Source organism: Endocarpon pusillum, assembly GCF_000464535.1.
Source record: "Endocarpon pusillum Z07020 unplaced genomic scaffold scaffold2776, whole genome shotgun sequence".
Classification (NCBI taxonomy): Eukaryota; Fungi; Ascomycota; class Eurotiomycetes; order Verrucariales; family Verrucariaceae; genus Endocarpon; species Endocarpon pusillum.
In genome coordinates, this window is record NW_006916237.1 from 25919 (window position 1) to 43835 (window position 17917).

The 17917-nt window shown below is 49.5% G+C and overlaps 4 protein-coding genes across 4 annotated transcripts; 2 read left to right on the forward strand and 2 right to left on the reverse strand.

Annotated features, from left to right (window-relative positions):
• Positions 1–304: 304 nt before the first annotated feature.
• Positions 305–1650, reverse strand: EPUS_04957 (uncharacterized protein; the record flags this gene model as incomplete). The annotated part of the gene is made up of 4 exons (XM_007804075.1): positions 305–321; positions 376–479; positions 532–1422; positions 1472–1650. The coding sequence occupies 4 exons, from the start codon at positions 1648–1650 to the stop codon at positions 305–307; spliced, it is 1191 nt and encodes a 396-aa protein (XP_007802266.1).
• Positions 1651–3228: 1578 nt separating this feature from the next.
• On the forward strand, positions 3229–6396 carry EPUS_04958 (uncharacterized protein; the record flags this gene model as incomplete). The annotated part of the gene is made up of 1 exon (XM_007804076.1): positions 3229–6396. One exon carries the CDS (start codon positions 3229–3231, stop codon positions 6394–6396), a length of 3168 nt encoding a protein of 1055 aa, XP_007802267.1.
• A 3627-nt stretch (positions 6397–10023) lies between these two features.
• Positions 10024–11320, forward strand: EPUS_04959 (uncharacterized protein; the record flags this gene model as incomplete). The annotated part of the gene is made up of 2 exons (XM_007804077.1): positions 10024–11081; positions 11140–11320. 2 exons carry the CDS (start codon positions 10024–10026, stop codon positions 11318–11320), a joined length of 1239 nt encoding a protein of 412 aa, XP_007802268.1.
• A 1449-nt stretch (positions 11321–12769) lies between these two features.
• EPUS_04960 (uncharacterized protein) lies at positions 12770–15604 on the reverse strand (the record flags this gene model as incomplete). The annotated part of the gene is made up of 1 exon (XM_007804078.1): positions 12770–15604. One exon carries the CDS (start codon positions 15602–15604, stop codon positions 12770–12772), a length of 2835 nt encoding a protein of 944 aa, XP_007802269.1.
• Between the last annotated feature and the right edge of the window lie 2313 nt (positions 15605–17917).

Consider the following 17917-nt stretch of genomic DNA (forward strand, 5'->3'; position numbering starts at 1 on the left):
CTTGTTATGACCTCAGCGTATGCTGGGTGACTCGGTGCTAGCCACGTACTTAGAGATCGCTTTTGCATGGCAACGGTTGTTCCAAATACGAGCTTGCCAGACTCTCCCTAGCAGTTTGCACTTTGCCATGGCTTGACGTCCAAGAATGAATTTTGCTAGGCTGAAAGGAAAGGGTATCTTGCTGAAAGACGCCATGGTATGCTGCTTTGATGGTTTCCAGAACACGCCGCCTATGCCGCTCCATTCTCTTATCGTACAGTGACTTGTAGTGAAGCCGGGGATTACGCTGTGGTGCCAAAAAGTCTCAGGATAACTTCGTACCTGTTTGGGAAGTTAACAGATCGTCCAAGCTGTTCCAGACGGACATTTCCTTACATGCCAAACATAATTGCAGCGCTCGGTACGACGCGGAGTAGGTGTGGCTGGGTAAGAGATTAGCTGCTTGAGAAGACAATTTGGATGGTGGTGAAATTACCGTCCTGGTTCGCAGTCAGTAAGTTGGTCAAGGAATGCAGGGAGGGGTGTTCTTACATGCCACCATACAATCCAGCCATGCCTTCCTCCTTCCAGACCGTGGCAAAGCACTGCCCCAGGCCTGTATATTTGATCTGAACCTTCCCAGTCTCAGTTACGATTGTCGGGGCTTGTCGTAACCTGGTTCTGACCACCTCATGCGGGTATGTGATAACAGCAGCGAACAGCTTCGCCCCGGCTGCGACGGTGAATTTCCCACCCCAGACCTCCGCATCGTGTAAGAGTGTCTGTTTATGTCTCGGATCGGCCAGTCTTCGGGCTTCTCTCCGCGCAAGGGACAGCTTCATGCGCTCATAGAGAACCCATTGAAGTGTCGATTCTGTGACGCCAAGGTAGGACGCTGACAAACCTCGGTAGAGACCTTTGATACCTTCATGGCGAACTGTCTGCCTGATACAGTCCCAGCTATTTCGATATTGTCTTCCTCGGGTCGGGTCGTTGGTCGCAGTATTCTTGTCTAGCTGCAGCCTTGTTTTGACTAGCCAGATGGGATTTGTGGTTGTTCCGGTGGCAATACCTGCGATCGCGGCTGCTGTGAGGTGTATTGACCACACGTTCTCACGCCCTTCCGGGTTAAATCGTTCGTTCAGTATTCGCTTGCCATTCCCGTAGACAAAGAAGTTGATGCTCCTTGCAGGCACCACACCAATAAGGTTAGCTCCCAAACCTCTGAACAAGGCGCGGAAGCCTTCATGAGTATAGATGGACTGCAGTATTTGCATGGTCTCGCGAAAATGAATGTAGCCGGATCGTAGTGGCGATCTGCTATGAATACGTGGTTGCGAGGCATGGAGAGCACGAAGTTGGGATTGGTAGAAATCGGATTGGAGACGAGTTTTGACGACGTCAAGGGGACAGGTGAGAGTCGCTGCAGTCATACCACCGAGCCTACATTTGATCAGCATGCAGACGAGAAAGACGTTCAAGCGGCGAGTACCCTCCAGCGACGAAATGTGCCCATGGCTTCGCCAACGATTCGTTCTTGGTTATAGGTCCTCCATTTTGAGCTGTGTCTGGCACCGCCTCTCTGGTCTCTGTTGACTGGCTCTGCGATGTGAGGCTTGACGGTGGGCTATTGAGAGATCCCTTGCCGTAGATTGCAGAAGTAAAGGTCATGAACAAGGATGTGGCGTCTGGGCTGCAGCAAGTGGTACAATTGAATTGGAAAAGGTACTGTTGAGACAATAGCAGGCTCGAGCGGGCCAAATTTCTAAAGAAGATCCGGTAAAAAGATTACGCAAGTATTGTACAACGAAGGATTTTCAAATGTCTATGTTCAGGTCTTGCAGTTGACATTATCTCTGCCTGCCAAAGTTGCAGGCCCGGAAAACTTTTAGCGTCAGCAAAAGGAGCTCCTCCGCCCTTCTCCGCCGCCCCCTTCCACTAGCACAACACTTACCCTCTTACCAGTTACAGGAGCGAACCAATCCACCGATGGCGATGTGAAATAAGTCCAGCAATGGCCGGTGACGTTGCAAGAAGCTTTGTATTTGTCAGATCGCAGCGTGTGAATGCCTGGCGAGATGTCAGGCTCACAAGACCAAAGTCAAGCCACGTCAAGAAGCCATCGCCTCGAGCTGTAAAGACCCATGAGATGAAGAAGATTCCGTCTGGAAAACTACCCTGCGTCTTTTCAAGTCTCTATGCCGATGCTTCTGGAATGTTCGTCTCCGAAGCTACACAGGAGAGTTATAGCGGTAGTCGGGCAATCAGTTGATGACGAGCTCCTCCACAATGTCGAACATGGTGTTCTTGCAAGGCAGTGACTAGTCTTCCGTTGAGCCTGGTATCCCATATTGGTCTTGTCTAAACTGCTCTTGGTGTTGCAGGCCAAGAGCCCTTGACGCAGGCGAATCTCCCTGAATCTCTTTGCCAAAGAAGCATCAGCGTTAGACTCATAAGCACAGCCTATCCTTCATCACCCATTTCCCATCCGATCGCAAAAGAATTCTTTTCAAGCTTCAATATCGCCTCCTCGATTAAATATTCTATCTTTGCCTTGCCAGCATTGCCCCTTCTCACATGCTGTGGCGTTGCTGCGTTGTTCGAACAATGACAACATTTGCTGTTCTCGCGTTTCTTCTGTACATCTCTGCCTTGGGTTGAGCAAGCGATATGATTTCAGTGTACATCCTATGCAGTCAACCTTCTCCGGGTGACCTCCCATGCAATGAGACGAGCGTCAAGAAAACGTAGGAGTCAATGTTCTGAGGCCGTCATTTTTAAAACAGTACATCTCTGTTAGGCATTCACGGGCTAGCATAATGGGCAGCATCATAGTGCATGTATTTTATTATCTTCCTGCGGTGTTGCCCCTTGATGTGTTGTGGGCTTCGTTCACACACCTCTCGAAATCTTCCCACAACCTTCCTTCTGCCACCAAAGCAGCTCGCCATATCAAATACCCTCTCAACTCATCTCCGTCGCTCGTACTTAACACAATGACTGGTTGAGTGGAGTCAAAGTCGTGTTGAGAATATCGTGCAGTCAGTTCAACCCCTTTCCTCGAATCCCAACTACCTTCCCGGCCTGATTTTTACTCCATCCTAAAGGGAAATTGAGTTCAGCGATATCTGTGCTGATATTTCTAGCCTCCAACAGTTAGTTCTCCCTACTCTCACCTCGAATTTCCTGTTGCGTTCCTCATCCAGCTCTCATTGACGTAGCCAAAGAAAACCCCGTTTCAAAAACAACATGGCCGCCGCGTCGGAAGAGAGCTCATCTTCGAGTCAAGAAGCGATGCTACCAACTCCATCTTCTAGTCAATCTTCGATAAACCAACGCGATAGGTCTAAAACTGTGGCCATCGAGTATGTTCAGATGCATGAAGATCCAAATCCACATCTCGAAGTCAGGTGCATTGTGCGCAATGCTTTGACCGGTGAGGATATTCGTCACGCAGTCGCAGAATTCTGGTTAGAGGGCAACGATATGCTTGATGCCCCACGACGCGTATTGAGGGTAAGACTTGTGGACGACAACACTGGCCAAACACTGAAGGATGAGACCGACCAGGTCGAAGGGACATCCCTCCGATTTAGCTATACTGCAGCAGTTGTATCCGGTGTTGATGAGATTCCAGAGGAATGGCCAGTCGAGGTCAAAGATTCCGTTGCGTGTTTGGCGATCTATCGGAAGGACGGTTTGGCAACAATCTCACCTGCGAAATTGATTGGAGGCTCTCCTCGGGCTGTGTTCAAATATCTCAAAAATAACACCCCGGGTAACTTGTGGAAACCCTACATGAACGAACGGCCTCAGGTGACTTGGGAAAACCTGGACAAGCTGTACAGCGAAGAAGGACCTCTGGCAATCAGCTGCCCTGTACAACAATGCGCTGCTCGCTGTCATTTTTCCTCGCCTGAAGAAGCTCAGAGCAAGCTTGTTGTGGCTCGCTACAACGATCAAAAGTGGGAAGAAAAAATGTTTCTAGAGCTGTGCAAGGGCAAATTTAACGCAGCATTCTTCTTCTTGGGGCCGAGAACAGCAATTGCATGTCTTAGACGCAAAGATCCCGGAGTCGCCATCGATCCGAATGCCGTCTGGGACGAGCGAATGAATGTTGTTATTAAATTCGAGGTCGAGGTTGAGGATATTTGGGGCGACCCCGACGATTCCGACGTGACGGACGAGACCGAAACCACGGTACGCCTCGTTGGTAATGTTGTATCCAACCAGACACCTGTCAATTGCGAAATCGTTGTGCTACTACAGTGGATACCTTGGGAGCTATACAAATTCATTCGGCCGTTGACAGAGCCCCCAAACTTCATTGACCTAAGCGACGTACAGATTGAGGTCAACGACCAACCCGCAAGGAACCAAGTAAAATCACTAAACACATTCTTCGATCGGAAGGAAGGCAAATTTGAGAAATGGTGGCCTATGCTATTGGCACAAGGAGCAAGCAGGGCGCCGCGAGTGAATTTTTTGAGCAAAATAGGTTGGACGAAGCAGCATTTCGAACTTGTCCAGGATAAGATCACAAAGAGAATGCTTGCCGCTGGCAAGCCGCTCAATCTGGAGCAGAGGAATATTCTTGCAGATGCTCCGTACTCCAGAGCTGGTTTCAAGGTGATTGTGGGTCCGCCTGGCTGCGACAAGACGACATTGATCGCAATGCTTGCTGGTCTATACGCTCAAGATTCGAAGGTAGGCGTCCTGGTTGCAGCCTCGTCAAATGGAAGCACCGATCGATTGTTCGAAACCGTGAATGACTGGGAGCGGAACGACCCGAGGGCAGATACAAGTCCTCTGCCTCTTCACGTTCATAAGAAACAAGACGAGTTCAACTACTTCTGGAGCGTACTCAACCCTGCGGAGTCAACAGCCCGAAAACAGACTCAAGATGATCGATCATCGCTGATACTAAAAGAAGCTGACGATTCACCTCGACGCTTCTCCTACGAGCGGCAGCAAGACGCTGAGAAACGGAAGCATCTGAGTGATGTCAACAGTGGTGTAGGAGCCATGGTTTTGAAGGCTGTACAGGATGGTGAGCTTCCTGCAGTACGTGCTTCGGGCAATCCTGCTAGCAAACGCATGCATGATGCCCACCGTGCTCGAGCTGCTAGCAGTCTTTCTGTCTTAATGCGCTACCGCATCCAGCTTAAGAATGACACCTCTAAACATCTTCGGCCTGCTGACAATTTTGCCATCAGAAAAGCGTTCGAGGCCGTCGCTAGATACATGATTGGTACCAAACGACTCATCGTCTCCACCGTTGGAAATGCTACAAGCACAATTCTCAAGGACTGCATATTTCGAGATGCAAAGCATGTTGTCTTGATCATGGATGAAGCTGGACTGGCCACAGATGCCGATCTAATCCATCTCATAGTGTCATTGATCACCCCAGAACGTATCGAGGCTGAGTTCGGTGGTGAGAATCCTATCCTGACGGTTGTGCTGGTTGGAGACGAACGACAAGGTTGTCCACTTATAAAGAGTGATATTGCTAAGGCAAATGTCTTCGGGCCCCAACTTTCCATGTCACCGTTTTTGAGATGCGCCTTGAGCGGCTTTCCTATGGCCCATCTCTGGGAACAACATCGCATGGTCCCCGTCATTTGTAAGTTGCCAAGCACTCGTGGTTATGAGGGCAAATTGCGCACCTCAGATGAAGCTATGTGTCGTCGTATGTCCATTCCGCAGCGCACTATCCTCATGGACCTCCTAGAATTTGATTCCTTAAAACTCAAGTATCCGCCGAACGAAGACCCCATTAGAGCACAAGATCAGCATCTCCGTTATTGGTTGCTCGATGTTCGTCATGGTTCCACACAGACTGATATAGCTATGAACAAATCGAAGTTCAATGTTGCGAACGTTGACGTGACTATGAAGTTTTTGAAGGCTTTGATCCAGTCTGAATTTCTGCCTCCCGAGATTCGTATAACTTTCTACCGCGCCCAATGTCAGCGCTACATCGCTGCAATCGCCGCTCTGGAAGCAGAGCTCGGTATGAGAGAAGGCCAGCTTCATGGTCTTGTCCACACAAGCGACTCCTTCCAAGGTCAGGAAGCGACGTGCATCATACTGGACCTCGTAGTCACAAGATACTATGGTGAGAATACCATGGGGCACGCTGGTAACGAGAAGAAAGCAAATGTCGCCTTCACAAGAGCAAGAGATTTTCTGTTTGTGGTTGGCGACTCCACCATCTTGGACTCTCCATATCTTGGCGACAAGCATGGAATGGTTGAATTCATTTTTGCAGTTATGGTGGATCTACTGACACGACAGGCTGTCAAGGTATGCTACTCAGACAAGACACCAGAGCCTGAGCTTGTAGACCGTTTCAACAAACTGAGTACAGAAGACGATGGGGCCAACTTTGTTGAGACGAAGGAGGTGGACTGAGTAAGTTGTGGATGATGGATGCTAAGTCGGATACAATGAGGACGCAGGTATGGCAAAGAACTGGTCGATGGAAGCATGATGTGATAGTTGATTGCTTCGCTGGTAACCCGATAGGAGCTCGAATTCGACAGGACATGTCTCATTCACGAGTGCACACGTCAGGTATGTCTGTGAGGCGATGAGGTCCGTAGGGCAAATCAGAGCTTAGATAGCAACAAGCGCACCAGTGTTCTTGGTTGGCTCCTCCACGAAAGTAAGTGGTCTTCCACACCGATTTGAAATTGCAGATTGGTGAGACGCCTGCGGGAATCAGAAAGCTTGATACTTCATTTCACATCAGGCAAAACTCTGGTTGAGTAATTCTTTCTCTTTATTACCACACCCGACCAACCGCCCGAGACATGATCCTCTTTCAGGTATCTTGCATTGCAGAAGGCGTGTACGATAAACTAGATGATTAGACAAAGAAAGGTAGGCAGAGTGGAATGTCAGTATCTGGAGAACGTCATGAAGCCTGGGTAGGACAAGCTTTAATAGCTCTTTGCCGATCTTATTACTTGCACCAAGCCAGTGAGATATGACGACTTACAAGTCGAGGTCCGTAGCGGAAGAGTCACTGGCCTGTTCACTCCGTGTTGCGTATTAGCAAATACTCCATTCATTTCAAGTAGTTAATGCAGAACAAGGAACTGCCGCTCGGGCGATGATGCATAGGGGTGAGGTGGCCAAGCCAAGACCGACCGGCGGTGGGCTGCTCACCACGGCTCACCTGGTCAATGACACCTGCGTGTACATAATTCGAGAGAACAGTTTATATGTAATGCTGATAGCTTTAGGGACCTCTATCTCATTTTACACATCTTCTACCATGTTTTGCATAAATATCACCTGTAGACTTTATGAATTTTCTTAAGAAGCTATCTCTGCCCCCAGAAAGCTAGAGAATAATTTAATGCTACCTGCTATGCCCTGAAATATGCAACCCTTCCTACTTAGGATCGTTCTCTCTAAAGATAGCTGACTGACTATGCCATTTGTCTCAACAGTCACTGATAACTAGCATGATCCATTAAATACCATGTCAACAAGCATATTCATTATTAAATCAATCTATTTACTTCTAAATTTTAATCAGAATTAATTGGCCGACTGGCCCAATGGCAAGGCGTAAGTGAGTTTATCTCTTGAAGAATTCTCATAATAATGATGGTTAGGCTTGACTACGAATCAAGAGGTAATAATAAGACCTAACTCTTGACCAAAGTTAATATTAATTCAATGTAGATTGCGGGTTCGAATCCCGTGTTGGTCAGCAAATTTTTGGTTTCTCTTTCTTTTTAAGTCTCTTTGATGTTTTTTACTTGTACAGAGTCGTTCTTCATTTCGACTTCTTGGTTGATATTCAAGACAAGCAAGCCACACATATCCATGTGTCATTGCATTGAGTGCTTTCTCTTATTAGAATTACTACCTACTACTCTCGCCCATCTAGCGTAATAAATCTTGGCAACAGAAACATTAAAACTTCATATTTTTGCTGTAGTCTTGGCAACCGAGCCGCAACCTTGACAAGAGGAACACTAATTGTCCGCGAGCATATGCAGAGGATGCAGAAGCCGAGGATCCCGCAAGTCGTTTAAGCATCAGAGTGGTGGCGAAGACTCTAGCAGACGACCTTTGAGTGTTTGGCTTGCTGTAAATGGTCATCGGAGTGTGCAACGTAAATACGTCCGTCGATCTGCTCGAAGGGGTATCAGAGGCTGAAATCCACCGTCAGCCCCGCAGGTAGCCCCCCGTCCAGATGTTATTCGAGGCCGCAAATCTGTTGAGACAGAGATTGACCTAGTCCTATGCTAATAGTGATAAATGTATATGTTGGTGTATTTCCGGCCGATGTTCATGACGAAATAGAGCTTGCAGTACAGGGCACCACTGAGAAGCATTGCGATAGGATATAATATAGATTGTCCATTGCTCAGATAAGCTCTCAGCTGGAAGATAGCTTTCTGCATTGACGAATTGCTTTAAGGGGTCAGAATTGTTTGCTGGGCCGGCAGTTCGAAAGGGAATAAGCTGGAGGGTACATGCGCAAGATGAGGCCTGTCAGGCGCTTCCAAGGCTTAGATACCAATCACTGACCTTGATTTCCTTGAACCGTTCCTATACGTAAATGCCCAGTCTCCCAACTTCCTCGCGTATAGCAGAACGTCAATACTCGCGTTAGAGATAAGAGATATGAGTACGTGTTGTGTCACACGGTCTTAAAGTGGGGTCAAAGAAGCCCCCCGATTGACCATAGGTCGAATGAAGCGAGTCAACCTTCGTTTACAGCTATGTTCCTACTGATGCATACCTTTATGGTGGAGCGCTTGTGCCGAGAAGTTGCCAATTAGGCATTGGAGAAGGGAAGAGGGTGACCATAGACGAAGACACATCAAAGAACGTACGTAGTAGACGACAATCAACATACAATCCATCCACTTTGCCAGCTGCGGTACTTGTTTGATCACAGGAATGTCAAAGGGGAGGTGGCTTACAAGAAATAATGTGAATCGGTGACTTACGTATTAGCGGTTAGGTCATATTGGTACCTGGCCTCAGTATCGTAACCTCATACAAAGAATGAGCAAGCATGCTCGTCTTCGTAGTGCGGGAAGGAAGGCGATTGCTCCTTTGAGTAGGAGATATCGCTGCACCAGTACCATCATTTGCTCGGGAGAGCTTCGTAAAATGATAAGGTGTCGCAAGCGATGCCCAGTTTGAGAATCTCGTGGTCGAGTGCCAGAAGGCCAATCATTCATGTGGCCAGGCACCTTTGTTTGTTTGCACTCCTCCCCTGCTATCGTAATCTGCTTGTATTCTGTGCAACGTAACCTTGGCTGTAAGTCCAACTCTCGACATCATGATGACATGACCGCGATCATGCCAGCCATCATGCCAGCGTCATAGCTGGGGCTTTGTTTGGTCACCTTTGATCTTGAAACGTAGTGGATGGCAGAGGAACATGGGTGGTGAAGAAGGTTCAAGGCTCGAGCCAAGCGTTGGACCTGACGGGCAGATCAGCGGGAGGAATTTTGTGGGGACCAGATTCCCGTTGGTGCCGTTTCTGCAGTGTTGTCACGTTGCAAGTTAGACCTGCAAGGTAGCGCCAAGATAAGAAAATACGAATGTGCCGTGATTTCCCCAATCAACGACAAACAGAGCTTCCAATGCGATCGGGCGGGCTGGGTTGCCTGATAGCTGCGTGGCTGTTCCAGCTGTCCACATCTTATCGTGATCGATGAATCGTTTCTTTCTATGGGTTGTACGGAGTACGTCAGGAGAGGCCAGATGGAGAGACGGGGGATAAGCTTGCCAATGGTGTACCAACGCCCACCTCGGTTGCAATCGTGACTTGTGACTTGCGCCTGACCCATCGTGTATCGCGACTGCCGTTGTGGATGACCGTGATGTCGTACCTACATTCACTCAGCTGCCGCCTGCAAGTAACCTTCTCTCTCTCCCTTCAAATACTTCTTCTGCTTGCTTTTTATCAACTCCATTCTTCTCATCACTCCTTCAAATCATTACATCAACATTGATTCTTCTCTCTTTCTGTGCACTGCCTTCATGCGACCCCTTCTCAGAATGGCCGCCAAGAACTACGCTGTTTGCTCCATCATTCCTCCTCATATGCTTGCTGGCATTGTCCAGAGCACCTCCGCTCAGCAGATCAGCCGTGATTGTGCCCAACATACCCTCGATCATACCGATGAGATTCGTGTTCAACGTCATCCCAGCCTTCGCCAGACTCAACATGGGCCTCCTGGGGCTCAAGGAATTGTTCCTCCCCACATCACCAGTCATGTTGCTCAGCACCACGATGACCAAGGCGTCCGAGCATCTGCCGACGACACTACCAAACATGACGAAGGTATTCGAGCGGCTCGTGCCAAGGGTGACCACAGTGCTGTCAGCGCAGGTGCCATCAATCGAAAGATCTACAGCTGCAACGGCACTACTCGTCTTCCCGGAACATTGATTCGTGGCGAGGGTCAACAACCTATTGGTACCCGCGACGCATCACGAGACCCTGATGAGTGCTACGAGGGCTTCGGAGCAACCTTCGATTTCTACAAGAATATCCTCGGCCGAAACAGCATCAATGATAGAGGTCTACCTCTCATCGGCTCTGTTCACTATGGTAGGAAATATGACAACGCTATGTGGGACGGCGAACAGATGATCTTCGGCGATGGGGACGGCGTCATCTTTAATGGCTTCACCGACGAACTTGATGTCATTGGCCACGAGCTCACCCATGGTGTAACCCAATACACTGCCAACCTCGAATACGAAGGAGAGTCTGGAGCCCTGAACGAAAGCATCAGCGACTGTTTCGGCTCCATGATCAAGCAATACAGCCTGAAGCAGGACTCCGCCACTGCTGACTGGCTGATTGGAGAAGGCCTCCTTGCAAAGGGCATCAATGGTGTCGCTCTTCGATCCATGAAGGCGCCCGGCACAGCTTACGATGACCCACAGCTTGGTGGCAAAGATCCCCAGCCTTCAAACTACGCCAACCTGTACAAGGGAACCCAGGACAACGGCGGAGTCCATATCAACTCTGGAATCCCCAACAAAGCTTTCTATCTTGCTTGCATTGGGCTCGGGGGTAATTCATGGGATAGATGTGGAAAGATCTGGTCTTTAGCTTCCTGATTCCCCCGTGTGATTTTGCCTTGCTGACCTATCATACAACAGGTATGAAACCTTGACCAGCGGGAAATTGTCCACTAGGGCCAATTTTCAGGCCTTCGCCGATTTGACCGCATCCGTGGCCAGCACCTTGTACGACGCTGATGCTAGTCAGGCGGTTGTCGATGCCTGGGCTGGTGTGGGTATTACTGTCACTGGAGGACAGTCTGGTGGTGGTGGGTTGTGAGCAGGTTGCTGTGCGACAAGACCATGGAGCTATGTTGGCAGTATGGAGAATTGCTTCGGGAAGGAACGGGAGGTGGTGCTCAAGGTGGATTCAACAGAATGAGATCAATGAATCACTGCACAAGTGTTAGCATTACCTAGCAACAATACACATGACTATTATTGAAACAAGCGAACCACACTGCCATAGCCGAAGATTCCTCGGTTATGCTGCCAGTGCTCTGCGCGTGCCAAGTAAGCAATGCTTGTCTTATCTTTCCCATCCGAGTGATGCAATGCAGTGTAAGCTGCATGCAACGCTATCGACGCAGGTCCTCTGCTGCAAGTCCGGGATCTAAGTCGGTCCACTCCAGTTTTCCACTTTGCCAGCTTACAACGAGTAAAACATCGAAATCGGAATCATGCTGAGTGAAAGCAAGCCAAGACGAATACAAAGGCAGCTTGGTTAAGCGATGGAAAGCATCCTCACAGTCAGCGGTAGAAAGAAAGAGGAAGAACACATGACTAAGAATAGGCGAGCGAATATAGATTGGAAAACATAGCAGAGATGCATTGGTGAAGAGGGAAAAAGTAGGTTGGAGGAGAAACTAGTCGGGGATTGTTCTGGAGCGAGTCTGGGTAGGGTTTCGAGGACAGAAAGCGAGGAACTGGCGGGATTTTTGGTTTGGGAATTGTAGAACTAATTGGGAGAGGAAGAGAGAGCGATAGAGGGCAGTGATGTGAGTTGTATTCAACACCCCGACGCTCAAAGCTGTGCGGTGTATAGAGAGTACTAGTAGTGGAATGCGGGTGCTGGGCATCAGGGGTCACCTTGCCTGCTGGCTTCCTCTGCCCTGCCATGCCGTACCTTTGTGGTAACGAAGGATGGTAGCAAGATAAGCCCTACCGGTCCTGGCCTCGGCCCCAAACAGGTCCTGCGATTGCACTGCCATGCCCTGCCCTGACCTGCAATGTCTCGCCATGTCGTGCATTGCAACAATTTACTGCGCCATGCTCCGCCTCACCTTGCTGGAACCCTGAGTAAATCCGAGCGAGCTGCATGTCAGCATCCTAAGGAGATCTCTCAATGCCTTCGTCAGCTGGGCTGGCGTGAGGGCATTAGATGAGGTAGCCTCTTGATGCAGGAGATGTTCGCTGTGGTGTTCGCTGTGGTGCTCGATGTCCAGCAAATAACACCTACGTTGAGGTGTTGGGTACCACTTGGCACATGTCACCTGCAGGGGAATTCGGCCCAAGTGCCCAATGCTAGGCAACGATAGGTGACGCTAGCTTGGCTACCCGACTGTGCCTTTCTTGCTTCTGTGGCTCCGGGCCGAGGTTAAGGGCGTCTAACCGATTTCAGTGGTTCAGCCGTCCACCAGTCATGGTGTCAAATACGCCATACCACACCCCAGCGGAAAGAGATAGGCAAGATCATGAGACCTTCAGTTCAATAGCCCAACTGTTTAATTCAGTCGCCTGCTGACTCACGCCTGCCATGTCCTGCTGCGTCTTTGTCGACAGGCTGAGCGCCTAGAACCCATCCTAATCCACTCACCAAGCCACCGGTCACCATATTGCTAACCATATCCCGTTTGCGGATCCTATTGTGTTGCCCCTCATCTCCACTTCCACCCGCACCTCTTCCATATTCATCACTCGATCGTGATGGGTCGCCGTAGCTGGTTGGGCTATCATTCACTCTGACGCCCTGTGCCCCTGCAGGCGCCCTCAGAGGAAAGGCAGATTTGCCAATTGCTCTCGCAGCGCCTCTGGCCACATCAAAGAGGCCCATAGGTGCTTCGTGCTCATCAAATCTCTTCCCAACCTCAGCTGCTCTCCGTCTCTCCCGTTCTCGTTGGGTTTCAGCAATGTCTGCATCTCTATCCTCCATCCCGAAACCACCTGGAACAGAAGAGATGTTGTCCCCGCGATCATCCCAAGCTTTCTCTTCCGCTGCTTCACGCGCACGAAGGTCATTAAGTTCTTTCTCACAGGCTTGCCAGGTAGAGAGCATTGAGGGAAGGGAAGATGGGTCTGGGACTAGCATTAGAGCGAGAGAGAGAAGTTCCATCCTCTTAGACAAAATATCGATTTTTGCGGATGGTGAGGCGGAGGGTGGAAGGCGGTGCCGGCCGGCGGCGTAAGCGGCGCGCCAGGATGTATCGTCGGCCGGGCCGGAAGTGGATGATGATGGTTGAGGCGATGGGGAGAGACGTGTAAGAATGTAAGAATACGCCGTATCAAAGTCGTTCGAGGAGAGTGCAGAGATGATTGCGTCATAAGTGATACGGTGGTCTGATTCAAGCATTTTGCTTTCCATGTTGTCTTCTGAGGTTGGGATACTAGGTTCGTCCTCTTCAATCGACGAAATGGGAAGACCGGCAGCCACAAACCCACGACCAATTGATAGGAGATCGTCAAGCTTAGTGTAAGCTTTGGAATTCTGCTCCAGCACTTTACTGATAAGCGAAATAGGATCATGGTGAACTCGAATGCTCACTGGCTGAAAAGGTACTCCATGTTGTAACGTCAATTGATAGAATGATAGTGAATGTGTCGCAGCAAGAAGATGCTCAATCCTGTTGACTGGAGAGGATGGTGCAAAGTGTGGACTAAACGCTTTGAGTATCTCAGATGCTCGCTTCAGTCCCCCTCGACTTCTATTACCATTGCTCGCGTTGTCGTAAGCATTTAGTGTTTCATGCTCGACAATCTTCTCCACGAGAAACAATGGTAGTGGGGTGGAGTCTGTATCCGCCAAATACAACGAGATGGCTGTCTGGTATTGCTTGGCCGTGAGCAACGCACCGAAGAGCTCTGTCTCTACATTCTCCCTCGAAACTCGCCAGAATAATGCTCTGTGATTTTCCTCCTCAGATAAAGACGGCGCGACGCTCCCCCATCTGCTCAACCACAGGATCTTGTTCCTAGTTAATTGCCAATCTGTTTCAGCAGATGCCATCCGGGCGAGGTTCTGCAGAGCCCTGTGCAATTCTCGCCGTTGCACTTGCTCTGTTGCATACAAAGCTAGAAACGTCGCATCACGGCACGATAATCTCTGTTGACAGCGTAGTTCCTCCAAAATCCGTATCGAGGTTAAAATGGCCCGCAGAAATTTCAGCGACGCAGTCGACGGTCGAGTCAAGGCATGATGAGGCTCGAGAAGATTATCGGTGGCTAGTTCGGATCGTGGTATGGTGATAATGCTCTCTGGTTGTTCCGACTCGTTAGGTAATCCTTCTATATCACTGTGTCGAGGCAAATGCACTCCAGCTATATCTGCAACACGTTCAAGTATACGCCAGGAGTTCCGATTGGCTTGCGAAGATGTATGATCCGTAGCATATACTGTCGCCAGAGCTGCTTGCCCGTAGTGTATGGACAAAACAGTGTCTGCATCCGTAGATTCTTGTGGTGCGCTCTCATATCCACCAAGATCGACATCGCGTGGTCCATCCCATTTGCATATTGCTTCAGCTGCCAAGTCATAGTCCCCGAGGCTAGTTTCCAGGATCCATTCGTTCACATCTTGCCATCCGGAACGTTCAGGGGCAAGACTGCTTTCCTGCCCAGCGATCGAGGCTCGACGAAAGCTCGGGCTCAATTTCCGTCTCTTTGAGGATCTGTCACCATACATCCATGGTCCTACTATACCTCTCAAATCACGTCCAATGTGTTGTCTTCCTTCCTCGGTTCTGGCCCTCTGTAGCAACAAGTTCAATCCCTCAGTGCCTGCCAGATCGTGGATTGCTACCAATGACAAGCCTGAACCTCCTTCTGAGTAATATTCGTAGTCGAGCCTGAGTAGAGGTAGGAGGCTCGAGATGAGCCATCGACGGAGGGGTTCGACACCATCCACGAATGGTTCAACAAGATGTAGAATCGCTGGTAGGTCTCCTGTTTCTGTATCGATTCGATATGCCTGCTGGATCACGAATCTAGAGACCACATCTTGGGTAGCGAAACCCTCAGAATCAAAGGACTTCAACCGCACCAAGCGCATCTGTTGTATCCTACTACGTGCCTCTGCTTCGTTAAGCTCCTCCACGCTTGACACATCGATGTTCTTCGACGATCCATCTTCCACAATCAGGCCGCGAAGTTGCTTCAGTAGCGGCACATATTGTTCTGGGTCCTCGTTTCCAGACACAAATGTCAACAGGATCCTGCAGCACAGTTCAGCAGCCAGAACATCGGGGCGTTGATGCTGTAAGACCTGGAAGTCTTGAAAGTCTGTCTTGAAGCATAATTCGGTTGCAAGCACGATGATATGAGCGGCGGAAAGACCCTGTACATCGGCCATAGGTACATTAAAGCCCAAAGCCGATCGGATAGGCCATAGAGTAGGACTGGTTGCAAGATGCAATTTTGGTGATCAACCATGGCATACTGCTGCTACAGAGTACTCCGTAGTACTAGTACTGCATCATCTCTAGGAGCTTGGACCAGGTCTTGGCATGAACATCGTATTGGCACCCTCCTGTGAAGCTCAAGAGTGACTTCCGCAACGTCCCTTTCACGCTGTTAGACACTGTTCTACCAATTAACGCACAGTGAACATGGCGTCTGGCTACGGCCTTACAGGAGGTATGCTTGCAACCGTCTTGTTCTTCCAACTCTCCTTTCAGGCTCAATGCGCCTCACCGTTCGCTTGTCAGAGCTCTCATTACTAACCTACCTGCCAGGCGTATCCCGCTGCTTTCCTTTCTGGCAAGAATACCTCGCCTGCTATGTAGTCAACCAGAACGAAAACCCAAGAGAAACAAAGGCCTGCGTTCCGGTTTTGGAAGACTACTACGAGTGTCTGCATCACAGGAAGGAGGTATTTCAAAACTTTAAACTCGGCTCAATTGGGACAATTGCTTATGCCTACGTCGTACAATAGGCCGCCCGCGCAAGAGCAATACAGAAAGCCTACCGAAAAGCTGAGGCTGCACATCCAAGAGAGAATGCACCAAAGGCGGGATCGATTCGAAGTCTTGGGCTGATAGGGAAGGAAGAGGAATCGAAGGCTATACTCAAAGCCGCCTCACAAGATGCCTGATATTCAATTGTACAGCGGATAAAAGCGGTCGTCTCAACGTTGTAGATGTAAGTAGCAATCCAGGCGACAAATCAAAGATACTCAGTCATAGAGACCACAAGTTGAAGCGTATCTCAGCTTGGTTGATCACGACGCTCTGACTAGATCTGAGTACATCTCAACTCAGCGGCGCGTAAAGTGGTAATCACTCCACAAATTTGGTGCACATGTCTATATTGAGCTTATCGGTTGCGGGTTTACATTTGCTGTCATCTTTGTCAAGTCAAAAGTATCACCAGGTGTCGTCCAGACTCTCTCACTCTTTCAGTCATCCTGAATAACCGTTTGCTTGCCGTTTGTCATACATCAAAGTTAGGGGGGCAGGTGACTTGCAGGCCTTCCCATCGCCGAAGTCATTGGATTCGCAATCCTCTTTTGCGATCATCTCGTGGCTGGTTCGTCGACTCTGGTCTTACCCCATACACATCTGGCATGCTACATTGCCCTAAAAGGCACTCCGGAACCATTGAACCGACCATTACGCCAAATAGAAGCTGGAGTTACCTCACTGCGCTTGGCTGGGCATAAAAGCCCAGAAGCCCTCGCTCTTCCGTGTCGTGGCTACTGTATCATTGCGCCATCCGACGCTTTAAATCCTCCTATCATCCTGCACATCCTGGTGCCTATTGGCGGTTCGAAGCTTACTGGTATGATTATAAACGTTCGAGCGACCTCGGAGAATTGGCCGTGGCCACGGACTTCATTTTCCAAGGATCATTCTTGATACCAGGAAAGGGGATCGATACACAGCATTGCAGACATTGACTGAGAACCGCAATTCCCCGTTGTAGGTGTATTTCTGGTCCCCATACCACTGGTGCGTACTCTCCGATACGCCTGGACACTTCCAGAAGGGAAGCTTCCGTTACGCGGAAGCAGATGAAGGCACAGTTCATTACTCAGGCATGTTTTTTCTACTACGTACGTAACAGTGTGTTTGATTCTTCTGATCTTGCATCTACCTATTTTCGGCGGTAGAGTCGTGTCAATTACTAGTATACCACGTAGTATAACAGTAAGGCTTTTCCCGAGATGTGGATTATAATGAAAAAGCATGCAAGACTCGTAGGTACGAAATTCAATAGTGTTGCATACTGTGAAAAGGGGGTTGCATAAGCAGGGTCCGGACCGGTCCCTGCCCGAGGCCCATAGACAGAATTGGTGGCCATCTTGGCTCCTGCATATCTGACACAAGAAATGGGACTATTTAGGCGCAAAGGTCGGCCTGGAACAGCCCAGTCATTATGACGCCTTTGATTTTGCCCAGACGGCCACCAATTCTGTCTATTTATGGGCCTTGGCCCCACCAGCCCGGGCAGGTCTCTGGGTCCTTTGGGCTTTTTATTTCCACCGTCACCAGTTCCGCCAGCTTGCACCCGAAAAAACCACGACGTCCCTATCTCTTATCCGCAGCCCCTCAAATGTGCACCTGAAGCCGTGCCGGATTCTCCCCCGTTGGGCTCAAACCACTTCATCCTCCTCACTCAGTCCTCCATCTCAAACCCGCCTCCCTCCAACCCTCCTCCCTCCAAC